This window comes from Nelusetta ayraudi, unplaced genomic scaffold (assembly GCF_046127955.1).
Source record: "Nelusetta ayraudi isolate G7.1 ecotype Tasmania unplaced genomic scaffold, CSIRO-AGI_Nayr_v1 ptg000066l, whole genome shotgun sequence".
Lineage (NCBI taxonomy): Eukaryota > Metazoa > Chordata > Actinopteri > Tetraodontiformes > Monacanthidae > Nelusetta > Nelusetta ayraudi.
The window spans coordinates 513,204-537,500 of record NW_027466116.1 but is presented as its reverse complement, the minus strand read 5'-3'; the positions used below and the strand labels follow the sequence as shown (position 1 = coordinate 537,500).

The following is a 24,297-nucleotide window of genomic DNA, read 5'->3' as shown; positions in this document are numbered from 1 at the left end:
ATTCTGACCTCTCCTGTGGAGCAGAGGGGAGGAGGGAGAAAAAAGTGAGATCAGTGGGGAGGGGTTTAAAAAAAAAAAAATGAAGGTCCAAATTTCGCTTTTCACAGTCTGGGGCAAAATACCACACAGCAGCCGAGGTTCTTGTCCCGCTGCCACAATTTTGCCCCTGCGACTACATTAAACGGCGCCCGAAATAACTCTATGACCCAGGACGTGTTCAGATTGTGTTGCCGGCCGTGTTGTTTGTGTTCACCCGAAGGGCTGCAGAGCAGCAGTGTGGGTCCAAGAGGCCATCTGGACCCAAGAGAGGGCGTAACAGAGTTGATCTGCAAGGAGCTATGAGGGGCAGACATGCACTTTGAGCTTTGAGATAAAACCACAACAGACCTGATGTTTTATTTTTTTGTTTGAGTGAATAGAAGCTAGGCTAGGCTAGGCTAGGCTAGGCTAAGCAAAACTAAGTAACAGCTGCCCCTGCTCGCCGCTTGATAAATGAACGAGCTAATTACTTGCTCTGATTCTGGTGGTTTACACATGTAATGGTAAGCAAATGTTCAGGGAAAAGGTTTTGAAATTGCGAACAATTGTTTTCTTAATGCTTGGGTACTATGCGGTAACAGGATAACAAAACAGTAGTGCCGCAAATGACCAGCAGGTGTCCCGTACGACACACGCAAATGTGTTTTTCTTCATCGTATGAACATGGTGTTTTCTTATCCGTCACGATCTCCATGAAAAAAACAACGTGAGAGCAGCGCTGCGTCAGTTTGCGTTGTTGTCTGATGTTTTAAATTTGGCAAAGTCCAAGTTTCGCTAAACGGTGGCTGCCGCAACAAAAACAAACTGCTAGACTGCACAAGGCGCTTCGGTAAAATAGAAAATCTCGCCTCAATAATCAGCACAAGAAATTTCAAGTAAATGGTAGATAAGAAGTAAATTTCAAAAACATAAATTTGTTTTTCCCACAAGGATGCAGGCGCTCCTGCAACCACAAATTTTCTGTTAATATAACTTTTCTCAGTGCTTTGACGAGGCTGCGACCAGCACGCTGTGCAGGCGTTGACGATACGGTAAAGAATAAAAGGCGCCGTCCCTCCTCATTTGTTGTCCGCTTGCCTCCACCGTTTTATTATTTTTCCCTCTTCCTCTTTTGCCTTTATCTCTGTCTGTCTGTCTGTCTGTCTGTCTGCCTGTCTGCCTGTCTGTCTGTCTGATGGCTGTTGTCGCCAAGGTTATCAGCCCCTCGGCAAGGCGGCGGGCAAAAATGATGCGCGTTTACCGTCGCTTCCCCTTTGCAAAACGAGGAACAAAACCCTCGTAGCTGCAGCCGCGACAATCGCCGCAGCTCATTGGTTGAAATAATACGGGCATGGATTTAATGGCAGGAAAACCAGGCATTTTTAATTTAACGATGCACCTGATGAAGAGAGCAAAGTCGTTCTCACCTTCCAGTTCATCCTTTGTTATTGTGATGGAGCGTCCTCCGGCCACTTTGACCACTGTTGACAGGTTGGTGGGGGGGGGGGGCAGTGGGAGGAATGGGGGGGCAGTGGGAGGAATGGGGGGGCAGAGGGAAATGGGGAAAGGAGAAGTCGTTTCGGCAGTAATGATGTTATGCGAGGGGCCATGATAACACTATTAATGTTAATGTTTGCCGCGGCAGCTTCTGGCAGAAGAGCCGCGGAGCCGCAGAGTGCAGCTTGGAGGCAAGTCAACCTTCTGTCCGTCCTTCACCGGTGTTTAATGATCCGCAGCACCTGACCAGGGCCCATCTGTCCCAGCTGGTGCTCATGCACACACACACACACACACACACACACACACACACACACACACACACACACACGTCCCGTGTCTCCTATCCATCCCATCGCTTCTTTACCTACTCTTTACGAGAAATATTCACGCAGCATAAAAAAGGAGTCTTTGAGGGAAACGAAGCATTCCATTCTACGGCGCTGCCATCAGTAGGCCGTCACGGCGACCATCACACCACATCCTCCAGGCCTTCTAGCGAGACGGGAGCCGCATCAAGTTGGCTGCGTCTCGCAGGTATAGCAACTAGCGCAGCAGAAGAGGCGGCGTCATATACGAGTTTGTGGCTAATCGGATGGAATTGTGGGTAAATACAGGAATGACAGTAGATGGAAAATGTTTGGTAGAGAGCCCGGAGGTTGTTTAGCGATGGAAGACGTGTTCCACCTGGCAGTGTGTGTTCTAATCTGGATGTGTCTCAAAGATCCACGCAGGAAAGATTTCCTCAGAAAGCGTTTGGAATCAACTGGATGAGGGTTTGGTTTGGTTTGGTTTGGACTTGGTACAGCTAATTTAGCAGTTTTTCACCGTGGCTCAAGGCTACCAACAGACTGGCGAGCCTTTGCGGTCACCTGGCAACTGGCGCGATGGCGCCGACCGCCACGGCCTCTCTGCAGAGGCACAAGTGCGCATGGACAAAACAACCCACAAAAAAAACATGCAATTTGAAAGCATGACAAGAACGTGACGGAGCAACATTAGCTGCACATCACTGCCGCAGTTTTAATCGAAACTCTGAACTCTCCAGTAAAACATCAAAGAAAAAAAAAAAAGTCAGTGTGAAAATTCAGCCAAGTCAAGCTCGGTTCTGATTAAAGCGCCTGAAGTTTTCTGCGATTGCTTAGTTGTTTGATTCCTCAATTAGTCACGGAATCTGATAAAGTCTCGGGACTGGTTGGAAAAGCCTTATGTTGCATGTTGGCGGGACATATGAGTGAGATTTCTGCTGAGTTCTGCTGCAGTAGTGCAGGGCTACAAACTGTAGCTGTGACTCCTTTTGCGTGGAGGCCAAGTTAGCAAATGTAGTGATCTGATATAGAGTGCTTAAAAAAAAAAAAGAAGCTTCTATTTCAACGTTCCACTGTATTATGCTTTTATCCTCCGCAATTCCTGGGCCCAGAGGCTACACTCGTACCCGTGGTCCTGGTGTGCTCCAGCGGGTCGGCGGTGAGCACGGGCTCCGTTGCCTTGGACGGCCGTCCCGCTCCGGCCTTGTTGACGGCCCGGACCCTGAAGCGGTACAGCGCCCCCTCCTGGAGCCCAAACACCGGGAAGTGGCACGCCTTCTGCACGGGCACGTTGCAGCGCACCCACTCGCCCTGAGTGACATCGCACCTGAGAGATGGGAGAGAGGCGCTGGTGAACAAGCCGGGAATTTGAACAAGAGGTAAACAAAGCAGCCGAGGAGGAGGTGGCAGCCTGCGGGGTGCAGCAGTGCCACTCTGAAGCATTTTTAGCTTGTGTGACAACACATTAACGCCGGTATGTAACCTGAAACCGACACATGAAAGTAAATGGAGCACATTATTTTTTAACAACAATTTTTTTTTTTTTTTTAGTAACAAACTGTTGCCACTAGCAAACACAAAGGAGACGGATAGCGGAACTTGTTTACAGCAGGAAGCAGGTTGCTAGGGAACTGGAAGTTATCCTACAGTTCCCCCTCCTCATCTGCTCGGTTCTGTTTTCCAAAGCCGAATAAATGAGGTGCCCAAAAGAAGAGAGAGAAGAAAACACAAACAAACAAATAAACGCAAGTTGCCACAACTCACTAAGACGCGATTAAACAAAAAAGGAACGAAAGAAAAAAAACCCAACAAACTTGCGCATGAGAAGCAGACGTGCTCGCGCAGCCTGGCCTGCGTGTGGCGCTGATTGATTGGTGCTGGTGAAAGTGCAGCACCTGTTTTCTCGCGGGAGTCTTTGACTCTGCTGTTTACAAAGTGTTCCGGCTTGATCATTAGCGCCTCTGCCATCCATCTCACGTGAACTCAGCCGAGCTGATGTGCAACTGGTGAAGCAGCCCTGTTTTTTTTTTTTGTTTTTTTTTTAAATAGATTTTCACGTTAAAATGTTTTTAGACCACTGTGACTTTTAGTGGATGTTGTTTTTTTTTTCTTTGCACGCTTTTATCTTGAAATCCTGGAGCCAAAGCTGTGAGGTGGATGGAGCGAGTCGTCCTGGAAATAGATATCTGCCAATTTCTCTTCTTGTCACCGAGCCACTGACTGCAACTCTCCTGCTCTGACGGTGTGGAAATGCTAACCTGCACAGTTTAATAAGATGTCGTTAATGGAACAGAAGACCTAAAAACCCCCTACATTTCTCCCTCCCTCCCTCACTTTAAATGTTGAAAAAAAAAATGATTCGGTGCTGGGTGCTCACTTTTCCACGTAGTAACCCTCCACGTGCGAGACTCCGTCGGCGCTGGGCGGCTGCCAGGTCAGGAAGACGTAGTTCTTGTTGACGTCGGACACCTGGACCGCCAGAGGAGAGGCGGGGCCTCCGAACACTTCCGCTGACGCATCTGCAGTGAGTTGAAGGTCGGGGGGGGGGGGGGGGGGGGAGAGAAAAGAAGAACGAAAAGCCAGCAAAGTGATGATGGCGAAAAACACACAAGGAGCATGAAATTCCGGGACGGCGACGAACAAGGAGGAGCATGCGGCTAATTTGCCGACACCGAACCTCGTCGCGCATGTGTGGGACTCGGCGTGCAGAGCGAGGAGCGACGCATGAAGGCTGCAGGGAGCAACAGACTGACGGCGGACAACTCAAACCAGCGGCTGCCCGTGACGAGGCTGAGAAGGCCGCCTTCCAGGGAAATGAGCCGAACTATGCAAAATTATCTGCACGTTCCCAAAACTTTGACCTTTGGCCTTTGGCCGCCAAACCCAACAAAGGACAGAATCAGTAATTCTTTCTACTTGTTTTTTGTTTTTTGTTGTGATTTTGTTGAACCACCTTTTATGATGCAAATCTGTCAACTGAATGAAACAGAAGAAGCCTCATGCCCGAGGAAGTGAGTGAATGCACTGATTACCAGCTCCAGAAGATCAAACCTTTTAAAAGCAAGCACGCAGCAGAGAGCCCTGATTTACTTTGCACCAGGCGTGTGTGTATGTGTGCGTTTGTGTGCGTGTGTGTGTGTTTCTCTCGTGTGTTCATTTTGGCACGCGAGCATGCAAAGCCGAGTTCATGAATGATTCAGGGATCATTTCACTGCGAACTTGGCGGCGACGGCGCAGCAACATGCATAAGTAAGCGCTGCAAAATAAATAAATAAATTAAACAAACACACACTCACTCACACACACACACACACACACACTTGCTCAGCGAGCCCGGCAGAGTCGCCCAGCCACCTCTCTCTCTCTCTCTCTCTCGAGTCGACGTGAGTCAGGCGACCGAGAGGCTTCCAGGATTTATCGGCGCGCAACAATGTGGACGCGGGAAAACGTTGCTGCGGGGAGGAAGTCGGGAGCTAACAGCCGCAGAGCAGCTCGACGGATGGCGCCATTTCAAAGTGCGGGGCGCAAACGTGGAACTGGCAAATGCAAATGATGTTTTGGAGGGGCTGTCAAAACAAATTGTCTCCAGCTGCGGAACCTAAGATGACAAACTCATGTTCGAAAGGGATGTTTTTTATCGTACGACGGCCCTCCAGGCTGGTCCAGGACTCTTGTCAGGATGAAAGAAAGAAAAAGAAAAAGTACCGTGAGGCTCTTGTAAGACTGAAAGGCAAGGACGCGAGGCTTGTTTTGGAAGCGATTTACAATGTGAGTGGGAGTTGGCTCAGTTGTGACCTCGGTGCGGATCTGCGGTCGCCATGGCAACGGAGCAGCAACCATCTGCCAATGACGCTGATGGTTTGAAAACACAAGAAAGAGCCATTTAGTCGATGCAAAGTGCTGCATCCTCTGATCTTTTTTAACAGCCCATTTCAGATTTCTCTCTTTTTCTTTTTCCTTTTCTTTTTCTTGCCAAATTGGTATTTTTCATCGTTTGAGCCCGCAGGCCCAAGAAGGCGCTCGGCTGCGCAATGTGATGAATGTGTTTCCTACAAACTACAGGGGAAAACAACATATTGCGTTGCGAGCACGTTATCAGGCGCTTCGATCGGCGGTTGAAAACCTGCGGCCGCGGCCGTTTGCAGGGGCAAACATTCATATTGAGCCCTCTGTTTGCAACCTCCTGCTAAAACAGACACTTCTGTCGGACCTTCCGCATGTTTGGAGGGGGATGAAAAAACAAGGGCAGCCATTCTCCGATGGAGGTCTCCCAACCATGGAGAGGTGTGGGAACAACTGCCCTCCGTGACATCACAAGTAGACGCCTATTTTTTTCCTCACCTTTGACATAAACGTAGGCGCTGTGCTCCTGGACGTGGTCGCCCGTCCTCAGCCGCACGGTGTAAACGCCCTCGTGCTCCTTGTGCGCCGCCCTCACTGTGACGGAGGCGTCGCCGCCGCAGGTCTTCAGGTCCACGGCGGCAGAAGGAAGCAGCTGGACGCCTGAGGGTCAGAGACGGAGACCTCGGGTGAAACCAACCGTGACCTCGGTCTCACCCGACGCTCGTCCTTGTTGGCACCCACCATCTCGGAACCAGCTGACCTCCTGCTGGGGGGGGTTGAAGGTGCACCGCAGGGTGAGGTCGTCGCCCTCCTGCACCCACGTCGGTGGAAAGGTCTCGTCAAACTGGGCTTCTTGAACTGTGGCGATGAGGGGATGAAAGGGGAGGAGAAGAAAGAGCTTGGTGACATTAAGAAGAAGGAGGCAATAAAAAGAGAAAAAGGCGGCGTGACTTTGTTAGCGTTAGCCACGGCAACAAAGTACACTTAATAGGAAGCAGGGTGAGTGAAGGACAGGAAGTGATCTTGAAACAAAAGCTCCACCACTACTTTTATTCTTCTTCTCGCTCACAACTGCCAGCTAGCTAGCTTGTTAGAGGGTTTGTGGCAGCTAGCTAGCTTGCTCACAGCTAGCGAGCTGCCACAAACCCTCTGGAGTGCCGCTTACTAAAAAGCCTCCTATTCCATCTGGGGGCACTCGAGGCCGCCGTCAAGGTTTGAAAAGCAGGCGCTTCCTGACGAGCCAGTCTTCCGGCTGCCATTCTCCCGCTTGTCAGGGAACTGAAGCGATGCGATCTGAAAGTTGAGAGTTGTGAGTTGTGCTGCCATCAAACCCGCAGTCCACGGCGTCCCAGACACTACCGCTCCCTTCCTTCAGCGACGGTCATCAGCTCGGCTTTGGAGTGCCAATGGTTAAAAGGGTTAAACCAGCTGCTTCACCTGTGGTGCAGCATTGAATAAGATAAACGAGTTTTCTCCAACCCGCTGTCGTCCCTGTGAGACTCTTGAGGGATGAGGCGGTGCACAGCAACTGAGCCTTTCAATCGTTGGCCATTCAAGCAGCGTCGTATCTCTGAGCTTTGAGCTATTCCACTTCAAGGTGAAAGTGGAATAAACAGCTCTGCCGAGACGTACAGAGCACCCTCAAAACGTGACGAATTAAAAACAGAACTTTACGAGTCTGTCTTTGTTTACATTTCAAAACTACAAACTGCTTTCTATCAAGCAATGGAAGCTTTCTAATTGAGCCTCAGGTTTTCCCAGCACGGCTGCCACAGGAGACTCTGTTCTAGTTACAACTGTTGTCATTACAGTGCAGCTTCTGCCAAATACGACAGGCATGACACTTGCAATGACTTGAATTGTCCCTCTTTTGGTCCAGTGCGTCACATTTGTATTGCGTTGTCTTATGCAACACGACCGGTAACAAATGCAATTTAATTTAAAGCATAAGCCATCTTCTACATCAGGGAGCTTGGGTCAGTGCTTCGGAGAAGAAAAAAACAAACAAAGAAGAATTTAAAAAAAGAAAGTGCTTGCGTGTTTGTAGTCTCAGCAGGCGAGAAGTTGTGTTGGGAAATGAACGTCGACTGTTGGTAGCAGATGGCTGCCAGTTCTCCTGCTTGTCAAAGTTAAAACCTCCATGTCTCTTGATCCTGATCTCCTCCCGCAGGCTCTTTGGGACAATTTAAAACTGGCACGCCAGATGACACATTTTCCAAATCCTTTTAATGTCACGGATCCATCTGGAGGAGCGCTCGTAGAGAGAGCGTCAGAAAACTTGGGAAGCGATAGGACAAACCTTAATATTTGAGTGATGTATTCAAATGCGATTAAGCAGGTGGCTAAACTGTTAGCTTGTAGCATTCGTCAATCCGATGCTCTTGACAGGAAAGCGGGAACACGCTGCCCGCCAATAAAATCGTCTGTGTTATTTTTTTTAATGTGAGAATTCCATCTCATTCTTTTCAAGCTGTAGCATCCAGCGCATCAGTTTGAGCTGCAGCCACTTCTCTTTCTTCCTCACCTTCTTCTGTGGTAACAAGAAGGCCACTGCTTCCTGGTTAAATAACCACTAAAAGGACTACAGACCACTGACTGAAAACACTTTTCATTTTTTTTTTTTTTAAATTGGAAGTCAGCAAGATAAGACGAGACAAGATGTGGCTGCCTGGACCGAGTTACAAACAACGTCCAGCAGACAAAACCAGAATCTTCACTGCCCAACTGAGAACAGGCTACATGCTAACCGCCTGGCTGTCCGTTCCGCTTAGTGATGGCAGCCCAAACACGGCGCAGACTAACGGCTAACCGAGGCCAAAGAGTGTCGCGGCCGACGTGAGTCACAGGCGCACACAGCTCAAAGCGAAATTGCATAAATCCCCCCCGCCGCTGCCGCCGCCGCCGCCGATGATCACGTATGAAAGCTACATGAGCGTGACGACCCTTTCTTTCCTCGCCCCTACAACACTGGCGCTTGCATCAAATGCACAATAATGGTCACGGGTGCCCAGGCCGAGGCGTGAACTTCTCCTGCGGTGACAAATTAAAAAAAAAAAACCCCGCAGCATTGCTTTCAATGCAGCCACGTCTTTCATCACGTGCTGCGTGTGGAGCTGAGCACCAGCCCACGTCGTCTTCAAAGATGGCCTGGTTTTACAGGTGGAGGGAGGAACTTCAAAGGTGCGCCGAGGAAAAATTGAAGGGAACATTTTTATGTTTTTTCTTTTAATTATTAATTTTTTTTTTTTTTTTTTTTCAAGAGGGTTCTCGTTTGAAACTTACCCGAGGTCCTCGCGTACTCCGAACCAGCCGCGGCCCCTTGATATGCTGAGATTGAGAGTGGCACAGCAGGGCAGGGCAGAGAAGAAGAAGAAGGAGAAGAAGAAGACAGCAGCAGGATGAATGAGAGGCGGTGGAAAACAGAGGCGGCTATTGGCAGGCTGCAGACTCGGCGCCGACAAATTGAACCTGGCAAGGCCGCGTGCGTGTGAGTCGCATTTAATATTCCCTTTCACCTATTTTTAACAACTGAGAGGAGTGAAGTCATAAATAGTATTGATGGATTAGCCCTACAGCGGCTCATTAATTGCCCTGAGCTACAGTAGGGTCATATTAACATGAAGAGGGTAAAAAAATGAAACAAATAATGCAGATTGATCTAATCTCAGTACCGTATTATTTCTTTCTTTGCTCTTTTTTTAGACAGATGTAGGCACAACAGCCCCCCCCGCCTCTATTGGACAGACACAGAACCAATAAGAGGAAGAAATGTGCTCTGGTTGTGGTTTCCAATATGTCTGCCTCTCTTCGAAGCCAGGTGGGGAAGGTTGGAAAATTAACTCCTGTCAACTTTGTTGTATTTGTGTTTCAGTGCACCTTTAGGCCCGGTTTTAATTCTACTGCAGCTCGTATGGATCCGAACGAGGAGTAACGACTGGTGGTGGGACAGAGTGGTGACCACTTTATTTTCGGATGCAACGTCGCACATTTAATCACATATGTGGGAAACTGCGACCGCTGCTCCACTGACAAAATATGCTAATGCGGAATGAAATTTATTAGCATGCTAATAAACGAGTCTAACAAAAATGATTTGTTTTCGCTTCTTGGTTGTAACTTTATAATGACGACGCCGGGAGGTGGGGCGCCGACAAAGTACGTACACGGGAGAGGTGAGTGGAGTAGGCGGTCCTTAATGTGGACTGAGCTCGCGTTCTGTTCGCACGTCCGTGAGGAATGCGTTTTTATGCGACAAAACAGATTTGGACTGTTTGCACTTGGTTACTTTGTGTGTTTTTTGCCGATCGGAATACGAAAAACGCATGAAATGACCAAGTGCAAACAGGGCCTTAGATTATGAAAGCGGTCACTAGGAGGCAGCACCATCAACACATTTGCCCTGTAAAGTGGATGCTACTAATCACAATGAGCTTCTTCTTCTTTTCTTCCCCCCTCAAAAGTGTGTATTCTTTGTTCTTTGTGCCACAATCTGTAATTGTGTTCTCTTTGCTGGCGAACAAAAAAAAAAAACTACTCACAGTTGACGATCAGCGTTGCAAAGGTCGTGGCTTCACCCAGGGGGCTCTTGGCTGTCACTCTGTACTCGCCGGCATCGTCGGGAGAGCAGCTGAAGTAACAGAGTGGTTGGTGAGTGGGTGGAAGGACCGGCAGAAGGTGGTTGGTATAAATCTTCAATATCACGCAGACGTATTTGTACCCGAATAATACATGATCGTAGCCAGTTGGTAAACTCACTAGGGCTGTGCAAAGCCCCTCCGGTCCTCCTCCTTTTTTGCACGCTAACACACACGGGTTGGAAAATCGGCCCTTTGTGATGTCACATAGGGCCGACACCTCTCACGGACACCACCCGCAGGCTAGTGAGGTGGCACGTGGCTGGGACACGCCTCTGCAAAGGTGGAACGTCCACAGGGCTTTGGAATTCTACATGGATTCCACTATAGGCTGCTTGGGACGAAGAAGAATGATTTGGAAATGTGCACAGCATGGCCCCTTTAAATATTAAAGTGAAACAGCGGAATGGCAAATTGGCTGTTTTGTTATGAACTTGTGTTCACCAGCGGAGTCTTACTCATAAATCAATCCTGAACATATTTTCTTTAGGCTGACACGCATCTCATATCTGATTGTCTGGCCCCCTCCACCACCGCCGTTAGCTTGATAACGCCGCACCAGGATGGAATCTGCGCAACTTTTCTGCAGACTTCCAACTCATGTTACGACTCACCGTCTGATCTCCAGCACGTTGAGGCCAAACTCCTGCTGGAGGCGGTAGTTCCACGGCAGGTCTGCTCTGTGCAGCGGCTCACCGTCCTTATACCTGGATCACAGCGTCAGAAACAGATCTGAACGAGTATCAAAAAGTCTGTCTCTCTCCCCCCCCCCCCACCCCCCTCTCTCTATCCCACAAATATCAAAGGGAACAACAGGTTTTTCGTCCGCGTGCCCACATGCAGGCTCCTCATTAATCAGTGCCGGGGTGTGGATGAACCAGGCGCGGCTGCACGGTGGGGCTTTTGATCTCCCATTCTGTTTCTGCGGCCCGGTGCCGCTGAGGGCAGCCTTTTAGCGCTCCAATGGGCTCGCCGGGTCCCTTCCGGGATGTCGAATCCCGTGAACCTCAGAATTTTTCTGCTCGACGGCTCCGGTTCATGAATACTGAGCGCGCTCGGCCGTCAGCGGTGTCTCCGGGCAGCTCGAGGTCGACTCCCTGACCCGCCGCTCTGAATAACTCTGCCGCTCTTGCCACTTTATTATACGGACGTCGGCATTTAATGAATGCACCCGCGGACTAATGAGTCACGTGCGATGAATGCTGCAGCCGGGATGTGCGGGAGTCAGTGGCGTCCTCCCAATTCATTACAATTTAGTCTTTTTTTAAAAAACCTATTACCGTCTTTATTCATTGCAAACACTGCTTTATTTTTGGGCATTGTGTGTTTTGTTTGTTTGTTTGTTCAATCTAAAAAACAATAACATAGGACACTTTAAAATGACTCATAACTAATGAGTAAAACTCAAAGAAGTGGAAACAATAAACACCATAATTAATGTAAGTGCATTGGCAAACTATCACAATGAGGAACTACTGAAGTTTAAAGAGCAATTTCATTTAAGAAATTGGCTAAAAATTCAAGTAGTTTCATCAGAATTTCAGTGGTGACACATGTAGAAAAAAAAGTTCCAATCAATCCCCTGCGCCTCGAACACACTTAACCAGTTGGATGCCAGAGATCCAAAGAACCTTTGTTCAGGAGGAACAAAATTGAAGCCATTGCTTCCACAATTCTTTTTTAATATTAACTTGCAGTCAAATATCAACTTGAACCGGGGAACTCTGCTCTTTTCGTGCAAGTGAAATTGAATTCAAATGACGGCGCTCGCCGGGATGAACTGAGCGCTGGGTTTTTTTTTTAGACGGACGCCTCCAGGAAATTGAAAGGACTTGATCCCCGGCGGACGGCGAAGGAATGGAGCGCGGCCGGTGCTTACCATGTGACCTTTGGGGGCGGGCAGCCCTGCACGGTGCAGGAGAGCACGACGGTCATGCGCTCCCAGACGGTGTGGGCCCTCAGAGGGATGGCGAAGTCCGGGGCCTTTTGACTTAAACGCTCCAGGTACTTGATGTGGGCGGACGCCTTCCTCTGCGCCTGGAGAGCAGAGGAGGAGGGAGGGTTGGCGGGGAGGAGAAGGGAGGGTTGGCGGGGGAGGAGAAGGGAGGGTTGGCGAGGAGGAGAAGGGAGGGTTGGTGGGGGAGGAGAAGGGAGGGTTGGCGAGGAGGAGAAGGGAGGGTTGGCGGGGGAGGAGAAGGGAGGGTTGGCGAGGAGGAGAAGGGAGGGTGGGGAGGAGGAGGAGAAGGGAGGGTTGGCGGGGGAGGAGGAGGAGAAGGGAGGGTTGGCGGGGGAGGAGAAGGGAGCATTGGCGAGGGAGGCGAAGGGAGGGTGGGGAAGAGGAGAAGGGAGGAGAAGGGAGGGTTGGCGAGGAGGAGAAGGGAAGGTTGGCGAGGAGGAGAAGGGAGGGTTGGCGGGGAGGAGAAGGGAGGAGAAGGGAGGGTTGGCGAGGAGGAGAAGGGAGGGTTGGCGAGGAGGAGAAGGGAGGAGAAGGGAGGGTTGGCGGGGAGGAGAAGGGAGGGTTGGCGGGGAGGAGAAGGGAGGAGAAGGGAGGGTTGGCGGGGAGGAGAAGGGAGGGTTGGCGAGGAGGAGAAGGGAGGAGAAGGGAGGGTTGGCGAGGAGGAGAAGGGAGGGTTGGCGGGGAGGAGAAGGGAGGGTTGGCGGGGAGGAGAAGGGAGGAGAAGGGAGGGTTGGCGCTGAGGTTCACAAGACAAAGCTGCATTAAAACGGGCCTGACCATCGCCGTTTGTCTGAGGATGGTAACTTGGACAGAAACTGAAAAAAAAAACCCTCTACAACTAATTTATTGAATTTAGTGTCCATCCACTTGGCATTAAGCAACGCTGTAATTCTTAGACACAAGCAGTGGTCTCAGCCACAGTCCAGGTGAAAACGGGACTCCAACCTGTTGGCGTAGCGCCAGCTTGTCGACGCGTTTGCGCAGCAGCCGCTGGCTCCCGATGACGGCGATTTCCATCTTCTCCGCTTCGTTCCCAAACAGGGTCCACTTGGTTCTGCGGTACTCTCCATCAGCAGCCGAGGTCCCAGTCAGGATCTCCCTGTCGGAACCGATCAATGACATTGACTCACGTCACTCGCCCTCTCTGTCTGTCGATTTCAAGCCTTCGATCCTTTTGTTCACAAAGCCGGACCGGCCCGGGCGTGCATGTCAGTGCGTGTGAATCGCCCTGCCGAACTGCAAGCGGAACAGCTTAGCCAACACGCTGCAACTTTAGAAGGAGAAACTACAGGTGAATGCTAAGTTAGCTAAATTACAGATGGATATAATGCTAATTCTGCTCAGACACCTTCTGTTACCAATATTCTGTTACCCTGTCCGGTTTCTGGTGGCATGGGGATACTCATAACACTGACGGACCGGCCTCTGATGCAGAACTCTGCTGGAACACATAACACACTAGTGGTTTGGCTTTTATTGTAAGTGACTTTGGATGCAATCAACGAAACCAAAATTCTCCAACTCATGTTCGGAGCAGAATTCTGTGTCAGAGACAAGTCTGTCACTGTTAGTGGCCACCCTTTAAACACAACATGGTGACAGAGTTCTGGTAACTGAAGGCGACCCTGCCCCCCGGATTTAAGGTTATTATAACCAGCATAAGTTATTAGCCACAGTAGCATGTCCAGCTAGCTCACTCGACATTTACGCGCTTTGCTTTGCGGCATTAAACACTTTTCGGGGTTTTTTTGTCTCCTCTGTCGGATGCAGAACGACCAATCAGGACGCTGTGTTCCCCGCCATCCATGTGACGAACCCAGAGGCTGTTAGCGCCGACTGTTACCACCTGCCGGCGAAGCGCTCCGCTCGTCCATAATGCACGTGTGCAACAACAGCTTTTTAGGTTTTTTGCACGCATCCGCGTGCCTGAGGCGTTCGTCTCGTCAGTCAGCCGCACGCACTCTGCCATTAAAGCATCTCGCTCGTCGCCAGGAGGGTGTGAATCCTGAGCTATCTTTTGATTGACACTCCCACGGGCTTAATTATTTGTACACAAACACTCTGCACAAGCACGCGAGGAGGAGGAGGAGGAGGAGGAGGAGGAGGAGGCAGATTTTTATATATTTTTTAATACATTCACAAACACTGCCTCTAAGCTTTGATGGCCACTAGAGCATAAATGACCCTACAGACAGACTTGTAACCATTCCGGAAGAAGCTGAAAGGGGCCTGGGAGTGAATAAGTAAAGGAGTGAGTGAGTGCACGGACGCACGTGATGACGAGATTTAAACTTCCTTTGCCACAGGCCACACCGACTTTCCTCCTGCTCCCCTCCTCCTCCTCCTCCTCCTCCTCCTGTTGTTGTTGTTGTTGTTGTTTGCAGTATTTGTGTGAAACACGGTGTGTGACAGAGATGTGATGTGTAATTATTCACCGGCAGCTTCATTTTCTTACCGCTTAATGTGCGCAGGGTGAAGACAGCAGAGGGGAGATGAGGAGCGTGGCCTGTCGAGTGTTTCCCTTGAACCTTGACAGGCCAGGCGGAATGTTTTCCACCAGCACACATCTCCATGTGCTGGTGGAAAACACCGCACCATATTGGACTTAATGGGTCCAATATGGTGCAGTTTCCACTTTGTCGATGCTTGAAAACTGTACCGGCGTTCCTGGACCAACAGAAATTGGAAATGTGTTTCTTTTCCTCAAGCTGCTTGTTCCATTTTCTGCCTCTTACAACACCTAGTATTGGAAAGCAGCCTTTTATGATGTCACACAGGGCAGCAATACCAAAATGACAACCCATATAAGGTTGGCGACAACGGTTCCTAGCCAGTATCTGGCTCCGCCCAGTGAAATCATCTTGTTTTTGTCTTTTTCCACTCATTTCCATTCGTTTTTTTTTTTTATTTTTTTATGTATAGCAGCAGGCTGTGAACAGAGGGCTAAATATGCTGTTGCCTGCAGCAGCTGCAGAAGCTTTTTTTTGGGGGGGATGATCAAGTGTGCAGGACTTCCAACTCTTCTTCCATCCCGACAGGAATCCACCATCTGCAGCAACACTTCTGGGTTTTGGCAGCGATCTGAGCTCTGACGGATTTTGAATTTGTGTCGAGACGGGGTTTTTTTTTTGTGTGTGTGTTTTGTGTTGTCGCTCCGACCCGCTGAGAGGGCATCTAATGAGATCTCAGCTTGGCACGGCCACGTCGCCACAGCTGAGATTCATTACTGTCACACATCTTTTGTCCCTCGGGGGGGAGTAATTGCGTCCTCGACGACTTCCTCCTCCGTCTCTTCCTTCTCGGCGACTCCGTCTTTTCTTATCAGCCGCCTCCTTCGCCTCTAATTGTGACCGCTGTCTGTTCCGTCTCCTATTCATTTGGTGCCAGCCACAGCATCGTGTCATTTCTTAGAGGAAATGACCCCCTCTCCCTTACCCGCAGCCCCCCCAGCGTCGATAATGAAGACTCTGTCAAAGTCTTTTCAACCGGGTTCAAGACTTTGTTCAGTTTTTAGATGGAGCGGAGGAAGAAGCTGCTCTCCAGCCCGCAAACACACAAAAGTGTAATTGATTTCCGACACACGCACACACACACACACACACACACACACACACACACACACACACACACACACACACAGACACACACACACACACACACACAGTGCGGCACAGGCATGGCATCTCGCCCCCCCGACTGCTGAAAAAGGGATTTCGTTTCACTCTCGGTGCCCTGAACTCTCGTCTGCGTGAGCTCTCGATTTTTTCAAAGCGACTTCCTGTCCGCGGGCAGCTGGGTGGAGATCCCGCCTGCTGCATCGTTTCATTGTCAGAAAGGCTATTGAAACATTCTGACTGTAACGTTTTGCACCTTGACCTCGAGACTCCCTACCAAAAGTTGGTTTGCTGGACTCAAAGCACTTTGGTTTCGTTACAAAAAGCTTCCTATAATCTTGGATATTCTGGGGATTATTTGTGGGTATTCCTCTCATCCAGTTGTTGTATTTTCATCAGAGATGTAGTTTAAGGTGAGGGTTCAGATTCATTTCAATTCACAAGGCTTGCAAGCTGATTTGGTCCACGGGCCTTGGCTTTCACACGTGCACATTGTATCAAATTGCCCCAACAAGTTGAAATAATCTTTTTGCTCATCCCTGTCCAAATGCACCGGCGAGCACCTGGTCCAAAGAACGAATGCATTGTGTCCCAATGACCAAGGTGAAATACATCTATGCATAGCGTTTGTGAACGTAACTGCAAAACACTTTATTCCAACTTGATGAGCAGCATCAAACCAACACTGCAGTGCCAAATCCCACCTTTTTAAACCCTCCAAGCAAACCTAATGATCCCCAAACTCTCACCATGTCCGGTGTCGGGGGGCGTCGCCCATGTCCAGGATCTCCTTGACAGACATCAGGTCGGCGGGAATGATGGGGTAGAAGTCGGCGTACGCCGCCTCCTCGCCGCCACTGTTAAACGGAGACAGAGAGGCCGATTAGTGTGGGAGCCGCTCTTGCATGTCATTAAATGACACAGGTGAGCGATCGTGAAACAGATAATTTTCCCTCGTCATCCGTCGCAGCTATTTAAAGCACTGATGGAGGAGGTGGGGGGGGGGGGGGATTAAGGTGTTCGCTCGTTCAATTTGTCAAGGTCTGTGGCGCGTTAACCAATCTCAAGTTCATCGGGGTTGCTGCTCGGCCGCTAGGAAGCAGCAGCGGCGCATGAGAGCGGGGAACGCCGCTGGCGTGACATTAAATATATCTGAGCTCCCCTGGGATCAGTTTCACCGCTGGCAACTGCTCACACGTCTCTGTCTGCCGGGAAGAAACCCGTCGGGTAAATGGTGCAGAAACACAAATTAGGAAGAAAAGAAGGCGGACGGCGACGAAGAGGTGATCTGCAGGGAGCTGGCGCCGTTCAAAAAGACCACGCTGGTGCGCTTTGTCACGCTAATATCCGCCCCGGGTGGGTGCGGTGCGGGAGGAAATTGCATTTTTCTTTTCTCCGCAGGTGAGCTGGTGAGGAAGTTGCCACGCAAATATTCAGATTCAGCTCAGTCTTTTAGGTAAAGCGACGCTTCATGCGTCTCCTCTTGATAAATTTCTGTTTCGGTTTTCTTTCCAAACCAGTTGAGTGGAGGCATGGAGTAAAAAAAAAAAATAGTGAGTTTGCAGTGAGTAAGTGGTTGAGGCAGCAAAGTGATACGGTAAAAGTGAGAGGTACACCGTAATGCACCGTGGGTTACTAAGTTTGAGTCGGACGACGTCAACCTGCTTTCTGCCACTAGGAGTCCCGGAGCTCAGGCTTTTTTTTCGTGGTCATATCAAGCAGTAAAATATCTGACTGGTGGACTGAATATGAAAGAGCAGTTTGTCCAATCGCCTTCCAAGTTTCGCCGCCATTTATTCTTTTCCAGATGCGACGGGCGAAGAAACAAGGGAAGGTTCCCGGTCCGGTCACAAAGGGCAATCAGACACATAACGTTTTCCATTGAATCAGGTGCTTTGTTGGTAGGAGTTGCAAAGAGTTTTCATCTGCCAAACCCTTGTGTGTGTGTCTGGAATATGAGTCCGCTGCCTGTCGGCGGCAACACTGACCCTCCAAGCAGACACTGATGGCCCAGCTGCCATCGCATCAACAATCTGAGTGGTGTCTCTATCAGGGGGTCCCGCGAGAGAACAGGAGAAAATAGACCTGCATGTGTGTGTTTGTGTGTGTGTTTGTGTGTGTGTGTGAGAGAGAGAGAGAGCCGCCGACTTTAGGCCGCAAGCTCAGGACCCTTTTAGCGCGCGGCCCCACGAACAGGAGGAGAGTCATCTGGGCTCGGTGACAAGGTTCATTTCAGCTCGGGGGATCTTCTGGAACAAAGAGAACCACAAATCTTCGCCTCCGCTAGCCAAGTTAGCCCACGCCGCTCGGCCAACAAGGCTAATATTGATGCTAATGGCTTCTACTGCGCTATCAGGTGTTTTGGGTATCTCGCGCTCGCCAGAAAGTGTTTCCTCTGGCACCTGACCCACGTGGCAAAACAATTCATAAGAAGTTTGGTTGGAAGTGACGGTAGAGGAGCGAGTTTGGTTATGTTTTCCACATCAGCTACGCCATCATCTTTTAGTCGACTGTTAAGGCTTTCAGCTGTCTTTCGTGAGAATAAATCAACTTCCGCTGGCATTTCTTTCGGCTTAGCCAATGCAAATGGTTCACATGTAAATATATAAATACATAAATACATGAAAAAAAAAACTTTCAAGGTCGTTTGCCAGAACTTTTTTTTTTTTTTATTTGCACAGGTGCTTTCAAGCCGGCTCACAACGTCAATGCAAATTTCTTTTGTTTTTAAAACGAACACATCAAAGACAAAAAATCTTCAGGTTGTGAGGGTCAGGTGGACAGCTTCTGCTTTTTTTTTATTTTTTTACTTTTCCTCTTTTTTTTTTTTTTTTTAACTGCAGCCCTTTTGTTTTGGTTCCCCTTTGAGTGTGGTGTGCAGAGAGGCCCAGGCCGTTGAATAATGTAGCTGTGCAGCTGCAGTTGTGCAGCATCACTTGAGTACAACACGCCTACAATGTGCACTCACTCACTCACTCACTCACTCACTCACACACACACACTCACAGAAACACAGAAACACCCGTGGCATACAAAACAGACAGACACACACGCTGTCTCCCACGCAAGCTCACACACACACACACACACACACGCACACACAAACACTCGGGTAAGTGGGGTCAGTGTGTGACAGTGGGTTCGTGCTTAATGTGTTGATGAACGGCGAACTTCCTCAAAATATTAACTTGGCGTTAAGAGGAATTAAAAAAAAAAAAAAGAGACTACAGATCGGATTACTCGTCCTCCTCGGCGCAGCGTGAATGTCAACGAACCGTCCTGAAAACAGGATGTTCCGTCTGCCTTTGTTTCAGCCGGGTGGAACTCAGACGCCGTAAATTCGCGGCTTTACTTTCTAAAAGCCCTCAGGTGCACAGAGAGAAGGAGAGAGAGAGAAAAAAAAGGAAAAACAGACTTCAGCTCTGTTTATCCTGAAACGAATAAGCGGCTGCAGACCCTGCAGGTGATGGCCCTTTATTAACTCATAAGAAATAATGCAAATTTTTTTTTTTGCTTTTGACAACTAAGGCAGAGCCTGGAGGGATTTTATATAAGATTTCAGTCTCCCGGGGGATCCTGCTGCACCAACGTCCATCTGTGCTTTTTTTTTTTTTTTTCCCTGCGAGTGGGATTTCTCTCTGTTGTGCTTGTGCAAATCCTTTGAGATCCTGTATTATATCTACACTCTTTAGATCTTTGTTTTGTTTTGTTTTTCACCCAGGACTCTGCCGTCAAGCCGTGTTCGTTTATTTACTTTTTTAATCCCGTACACATGCAAACGTATTTGCATGCGTGCCGTCACGTTCCCGTTGTTTGTACTCGTCTTTCAAGCTTCTGAATGTGTCGCTGTGAGGCAGTTATGCTGTCTGCGCGTCTTTGCCTTTATCTAATTGTATGTGTGTGTGTGTGTGTGTGTGTGTGTGTGCATGACAGTCGTCCATAGGCTGCCTTACAGAGTGACTGCGACGACTCATTGGGCTCTGTGTAAATCCCACCATATGTTTGTCCTTAATAAACACTTTGTGCGGCTGGCAAAACCCAATCAGCTCTGATCAATTACGGCAGCTTTGCACATCACACGGGCAGCACCGTGCCTGACAAATGCAACAATGTTCCGTTCCAGCACGCACAAATGAATGTTTGGTGCCCTCAGTTTAAAAAAAAAAAAAAACTCAACAAAAACAAAAAAAAACAAGCCAATCTAAAAGCACTGCGTCAGGCATTCTCGGAACAAAATAAGCCGCTTTTAAAGGGCTGCTGGTCATTCAAACCGGCTCCCAGGGAATTTATTCCAAATTGTCGAAGCCCAAGGCCGGCCATTTCTGAGGAGGTGAGCAATCGGTTTTCCATTTTTGGGGAAATTAATTTCCGCCTGAAGCGGACATCAACCAAACAGGCCGACGCAGCCCCTTGGTTTTAATTAAGCTCCATGGTTAAAGGCTTAATAGGAGAATTTGGATAAACACTGCGTGTTTTTTGCTGGTATTGTGATGTTCGCGGTGTGAATATTACATCTTAATGACATACTGCCAACGGGGGGGGGGTCTTTGCCTGAAAGGAAGGAAATGTGTGTCTTTGGTGAAGGATTTGGAGAAACATTGTGCACGCCGGGCGATGCAGGACTTTAGAAGCACACTGCAGAACGCACACGTTTTAGGGCTGAAACAAAGTGACAAACAGAAAACAAGCTGTGAAGAGAGATTGAAATACACGACTGAGCAATAACTCACCGTGCCGAGGGCCAAATTGGAAATGTTATATGCGATCATTATTGTAATTCTTATTATTACCAGAAGAAAACAAAAGTTTATTAACCTCATAAATACGCCGGATAACTTGCAATCAGCTCATGAGAAGATTTACTCCGTTTTTGTGACGTTTAAATGGAGAAATATCACAGATGACTATTGAGTATTCCTTTTATTTTATTTTTTTTAACTATGAATGCATATGCAGTACTGGGAGGCGAGACCAAAAAGTTACCTTACTTTTCTTGAAAATAAAGTATTATTTGATTTGCTGATGAGCTAACGCTGATGAGCTGATCTCTTGACCTCCATCAGCTCCCCCTTGACCCCCAGCGCTGATGTTCACACCTGGACTTGAAGGTCTTCTTCTTGATGTGGGACGACAGCTGCACGCTGTGAGACATCTGCCTCGACTGCTCCTCCTGCTCCCGCCGCATCACCGTCTTGGTTTCCATGGTAACACCAGATAACTGCTCCTCCTCCAGCACCTCAGAGTGCCACCTGTAGAGGGTCGAGAGCCGGAGGTGACGACGGGGAAACCACACCGGCAGTGTCAATCAGAATCAGTGTCAGTCAAAATTTAAGAAGAAGGAAAAAAAAAAAAAGAAAAGCAAAAAAGTTTTGGGAAGCTCGACGGGGAATCGGAATTTTTGAAACTTTTAAGCCCCAGAGAGACATTCAAATACAGTTTCTGCACTGAACCCTGGTGTGTGACAGTGACTGTTGAACATGGCAGCAAATTTCCCCAATGTGGGATTAATAAAGGCGTTCTATTCTATTTATGTTGATGTTTTAAAGGGGTGTTTGTTGCGAAAAGTGCGTACAATTAACAACATGCTAGCGGTTCAGTTAGCTCTCTGTTAGCGAACAAGGCACAGCAGCAGCAGCAGCAGCAGCAGCAGCAGTGTATTGTGACTGTAAATCCACTGCCAGCCTGCACCAGTTTACGCATCATTGCCTCGATTTCAATGCGGCCATTTGTTGTTGTTTGTTTTAAACGTAATGCAAAAATATTTTTCACGTTGTTCATCGTCGTCTTTCCGAGCCGCTGGTTCACTTAATGGCTTTAAAAATCTGCATCGGTTCTCTCCTGCCCACATGCATGTTTGCCTTTGTCTAGTGGTCCATCAGGCTGCGCTTGAGTGACCGTGATGTCTCGTTGAGCTCAGAGTAATTCCACCATATGTTCCTTCTTTTTTTTTCACTTCACAGTCCACAACACAGTCGTCGTGACAGCGGCTGCAAAAGCAAATCAGTTCTGATCAATCATGGCAGCTTCGCCTGTTATATGGGCAGCATTTAAAAAACAAACAAACAAAAAAAAACACATTTTATCCCAGCATTTAAATTTGTCCACACTGCCGCTAACCTCTGATTTGATGCAAAAACATTCACAGATTCACAATCAAATCAGTCAAATCAAATATTTTCCCCCCTGTTGCTAAACCAACTCCGTTCTCAGATGCAGGTCACGTCTTTTCCCCTTTACGGCCTTCATGGGTTCAAGCAAAAATGCGGAGAAGAGCGTGTTTGTGACTTGTGTGGCCAATGAATCACGCCATTGTGTGCTGCTGCGGCGCTAATAATTCTCCAGAAGAGGTCTGGTGTGCCGCAGCATGCGCCCTGCTCCTCATCAATCACTCGCAGCCAGCAAACAAGTCGCACCTGAGTGATAGCTTCATTTTTTTTTTGCAGCAACCACCAATATGTTTGTTCTGCTACGCTAACAGGCTAGCAGGCGCCACGATTTCCCCCTCGTCGCTCCTATTCTTGAGAACGCTGCTGACGAGAGGTCGACCTGTGGTGCATGAAGATGAGCTTTTCAAGGTCCCCAGTGGGAAGTTTCCACATCTCTGAGAATTGGGAGTATATCAACCAGGGGGGGACGAGTGATTTACTCTGCCGCTGGCGCCGGTGTCTCTGGAGGGTCACTGGATGCTGCAAACCAGCGGGGCCGTGTACGCAGGAGGTCGACAGAGGGTTCAGCTCGCTGCAGGAGCAAAGAAGGACTCTCTGGAGGAGAGAGGGGGGAGATAAAACCCTGCAACCGCAGGGGGAGCTTCCTCAATCCTCTGGGTTTGTCTTCATACATCCATCTGGTTAGGAACCCACAGAGAGAGTTTGGGAAGCGGAGGCTTCAGTGTCGGGGGGGGCGACTGGTGTGAATGTTTCTCTGAGAGATTTGGATTGAATTGATGACGTCTCGATTTCTGCCTTAAAAACACAGTTTGAAAGAAAAGTGAAATGAATCCATTTTAGATTAAAAAAAATAAATAAAAAAAAATAACATAAAACAAAATAAAAGAAATCCCAACAGCTACCAGCACGTAGCAACGTCTCTGAGAGGTGAGAGCAGGAGTGTGTCGCCCGTACAACTCCAACTAAAAGCTCGGGGGGGGTGGGGGGTGGGGGAGAAAAGGAATCTGACTCACTTTCTCCAAGGAAGCAGGTGTCAAGGGATGGAATTCCAGCCGCTTCCTCTTCTGTCCACCTGTCCGTCCGTCTTCCTCAAGGATCCTGCTGCCTCCTGCTGTCTGCCGCTCAGGCGTCCACCTCCTCTCCTCTACTCTGTTCTCCTCTCTCCTCCTCCCCTCTCCTCCCCTCTCCTCCCCTCTCCTCTGTGGGCGCTTTGAGGGTGACCCTGAAACAACAAAGTGCCCTTCGGTGCCAAGAATGTGGTCGCCGCAGCGCTCCCTCATTCTTAAGTCGGTAAATATAGCACAATGACACCTCGCCTACGCATGACGCACACACACACACAGTCCTAATTGGACACCGCGGCAGCAGACCCGGCCGGCCGGGCACTCAGATCATATCCATCAGCGGGATTGATTTACAGAAGAAGCACATCCCCACAATGAGGCTCCTGTCCGAGCGACCGCGGCAGCTGAAGGGAACAGCTGGAAACTCTGGGCCTCAGAGGGGAGGGGTCGGGGGGGGGGCGGCTCCGGGGGTGGAGACGTCTGCTTGATAACTGTCACCAAGGAAAGAAATGTATTTATATATATTTATATATTTAATTCACGTCTCTCAGCACGGAGTGCCACTCGGGTGCAAACTGAAAAATGAAAAAAATGAAAGGCGGAGCTGTGACAGGTGAGGAGATGGAAGAGAGGCGGGAAGCGGATGAAGGGGCGAGGAGGAGGAAGATGCCTCTGAGGGGTGAGGAGGCAACTTTTTTCACTTCTTCTCACTCAAAACTTCACCTCTGGGTCTTCCGGGGGGTGGGGGGGGGGGGTGTTGGGAGTGTTAATGCACATTTCATTCCCCGTCTGTGCTGCTCATTAGACGTCTTTTTCCTTCCTCTTCTTCTTCCACAGCGTGTAATATAATCCAGTCGCTGTGCCATTTCCTCTGCTTTGAGGAACCAATATATAAGACACGCAGCTCCCGCGGGAATCCATTATTCGTCTTTGAGCCGGCATGATTAAAACACCATTGGATGGTTGATTTTCCCCGATTTGCTACGGTAGCGGCTCTACTTCGTCCAGCCAGGGAAGCAAAAAAACACATAAACTCAAGAATAATTTCAGAACTTTGTCCCTCAGAAGTGCCGTTCTGCTCATATTTGACACCTTGTGAGGCGCAACAGACTTCATCTGCCGCCAAGGCCCATTGTGCCACATCAAAAGGGACTTATTGGTTTGAAATGGAATGAAAAGAACAAATGTTTTCAGT

The 24,297-nt window shown here is 49.0% G+C and overlaps 1 protein-coding gene across 1 annotated transcript in view; it reads right to left on the bottom strand.

The window, feature by feature from the left end:
- myom3 (myomesin 3) overlaps positions 1-23,202 on the bottom strand; it is a 44,770-nt gene extending 21,568 nt beyond the window's left edge. Inside the window, exons 1-14 of the mRNA XM_076041386.1 lie at positions 23,052-23,202; positions 20,968-21,120; positions 16,621-16,728; positions 13,203-13,356; positions 12,180-12,337; positions 10,915-11,007; positions 10,205-10,293; positions 8,949-8,993; positions 6,408-6,524; positions 6,165-6,326; positions 4,201-4,342; positions 2,951-3,150; positions 1,446-1,499; positions 1-13 (exon numbers count right to left, since the gene is read on the bottom strand). The exon at positions 1-13 is cut by the window's left edge and continues 115 nt beyond it. Of these exons, the coding sequence (XP_075897501.1) occupies positions 1-13; positions 1,446-1,499; positions 2,951-3,150; positions 4,201-4,342; positions 6,165-6,326; positions 6,408-6,524; positions 8,949-8,993; positions 10,205-10,293; positions 10,915-11,007; positions 12,180-12,337; positions 13,203-13,356; positions 16,621-16,728; positions 20,968-21,074 (1,442 nt within the window). The 5' untranslated portion in view covers positions 21,075-21,120; positions 23,052-23,202. The remainder of the gene's footprint in view (positions 14-1,445; positions 1,500-2,950; positions 3,151-4,200; positions 4,343-6,164; positions 6,327-6,407; positions 6,525-8,948; positions 8,994-10,204; positions 10,294-10,914; positions 11,008-12,179; positions 12,338-13,202; positions 13,357-16,620; positions 16,729-20,967; positions 21,121-23,051) is intronic.
- Between the last annotated feature and the right edge of the window lie 1,095 nt (positions 23,203-24,297).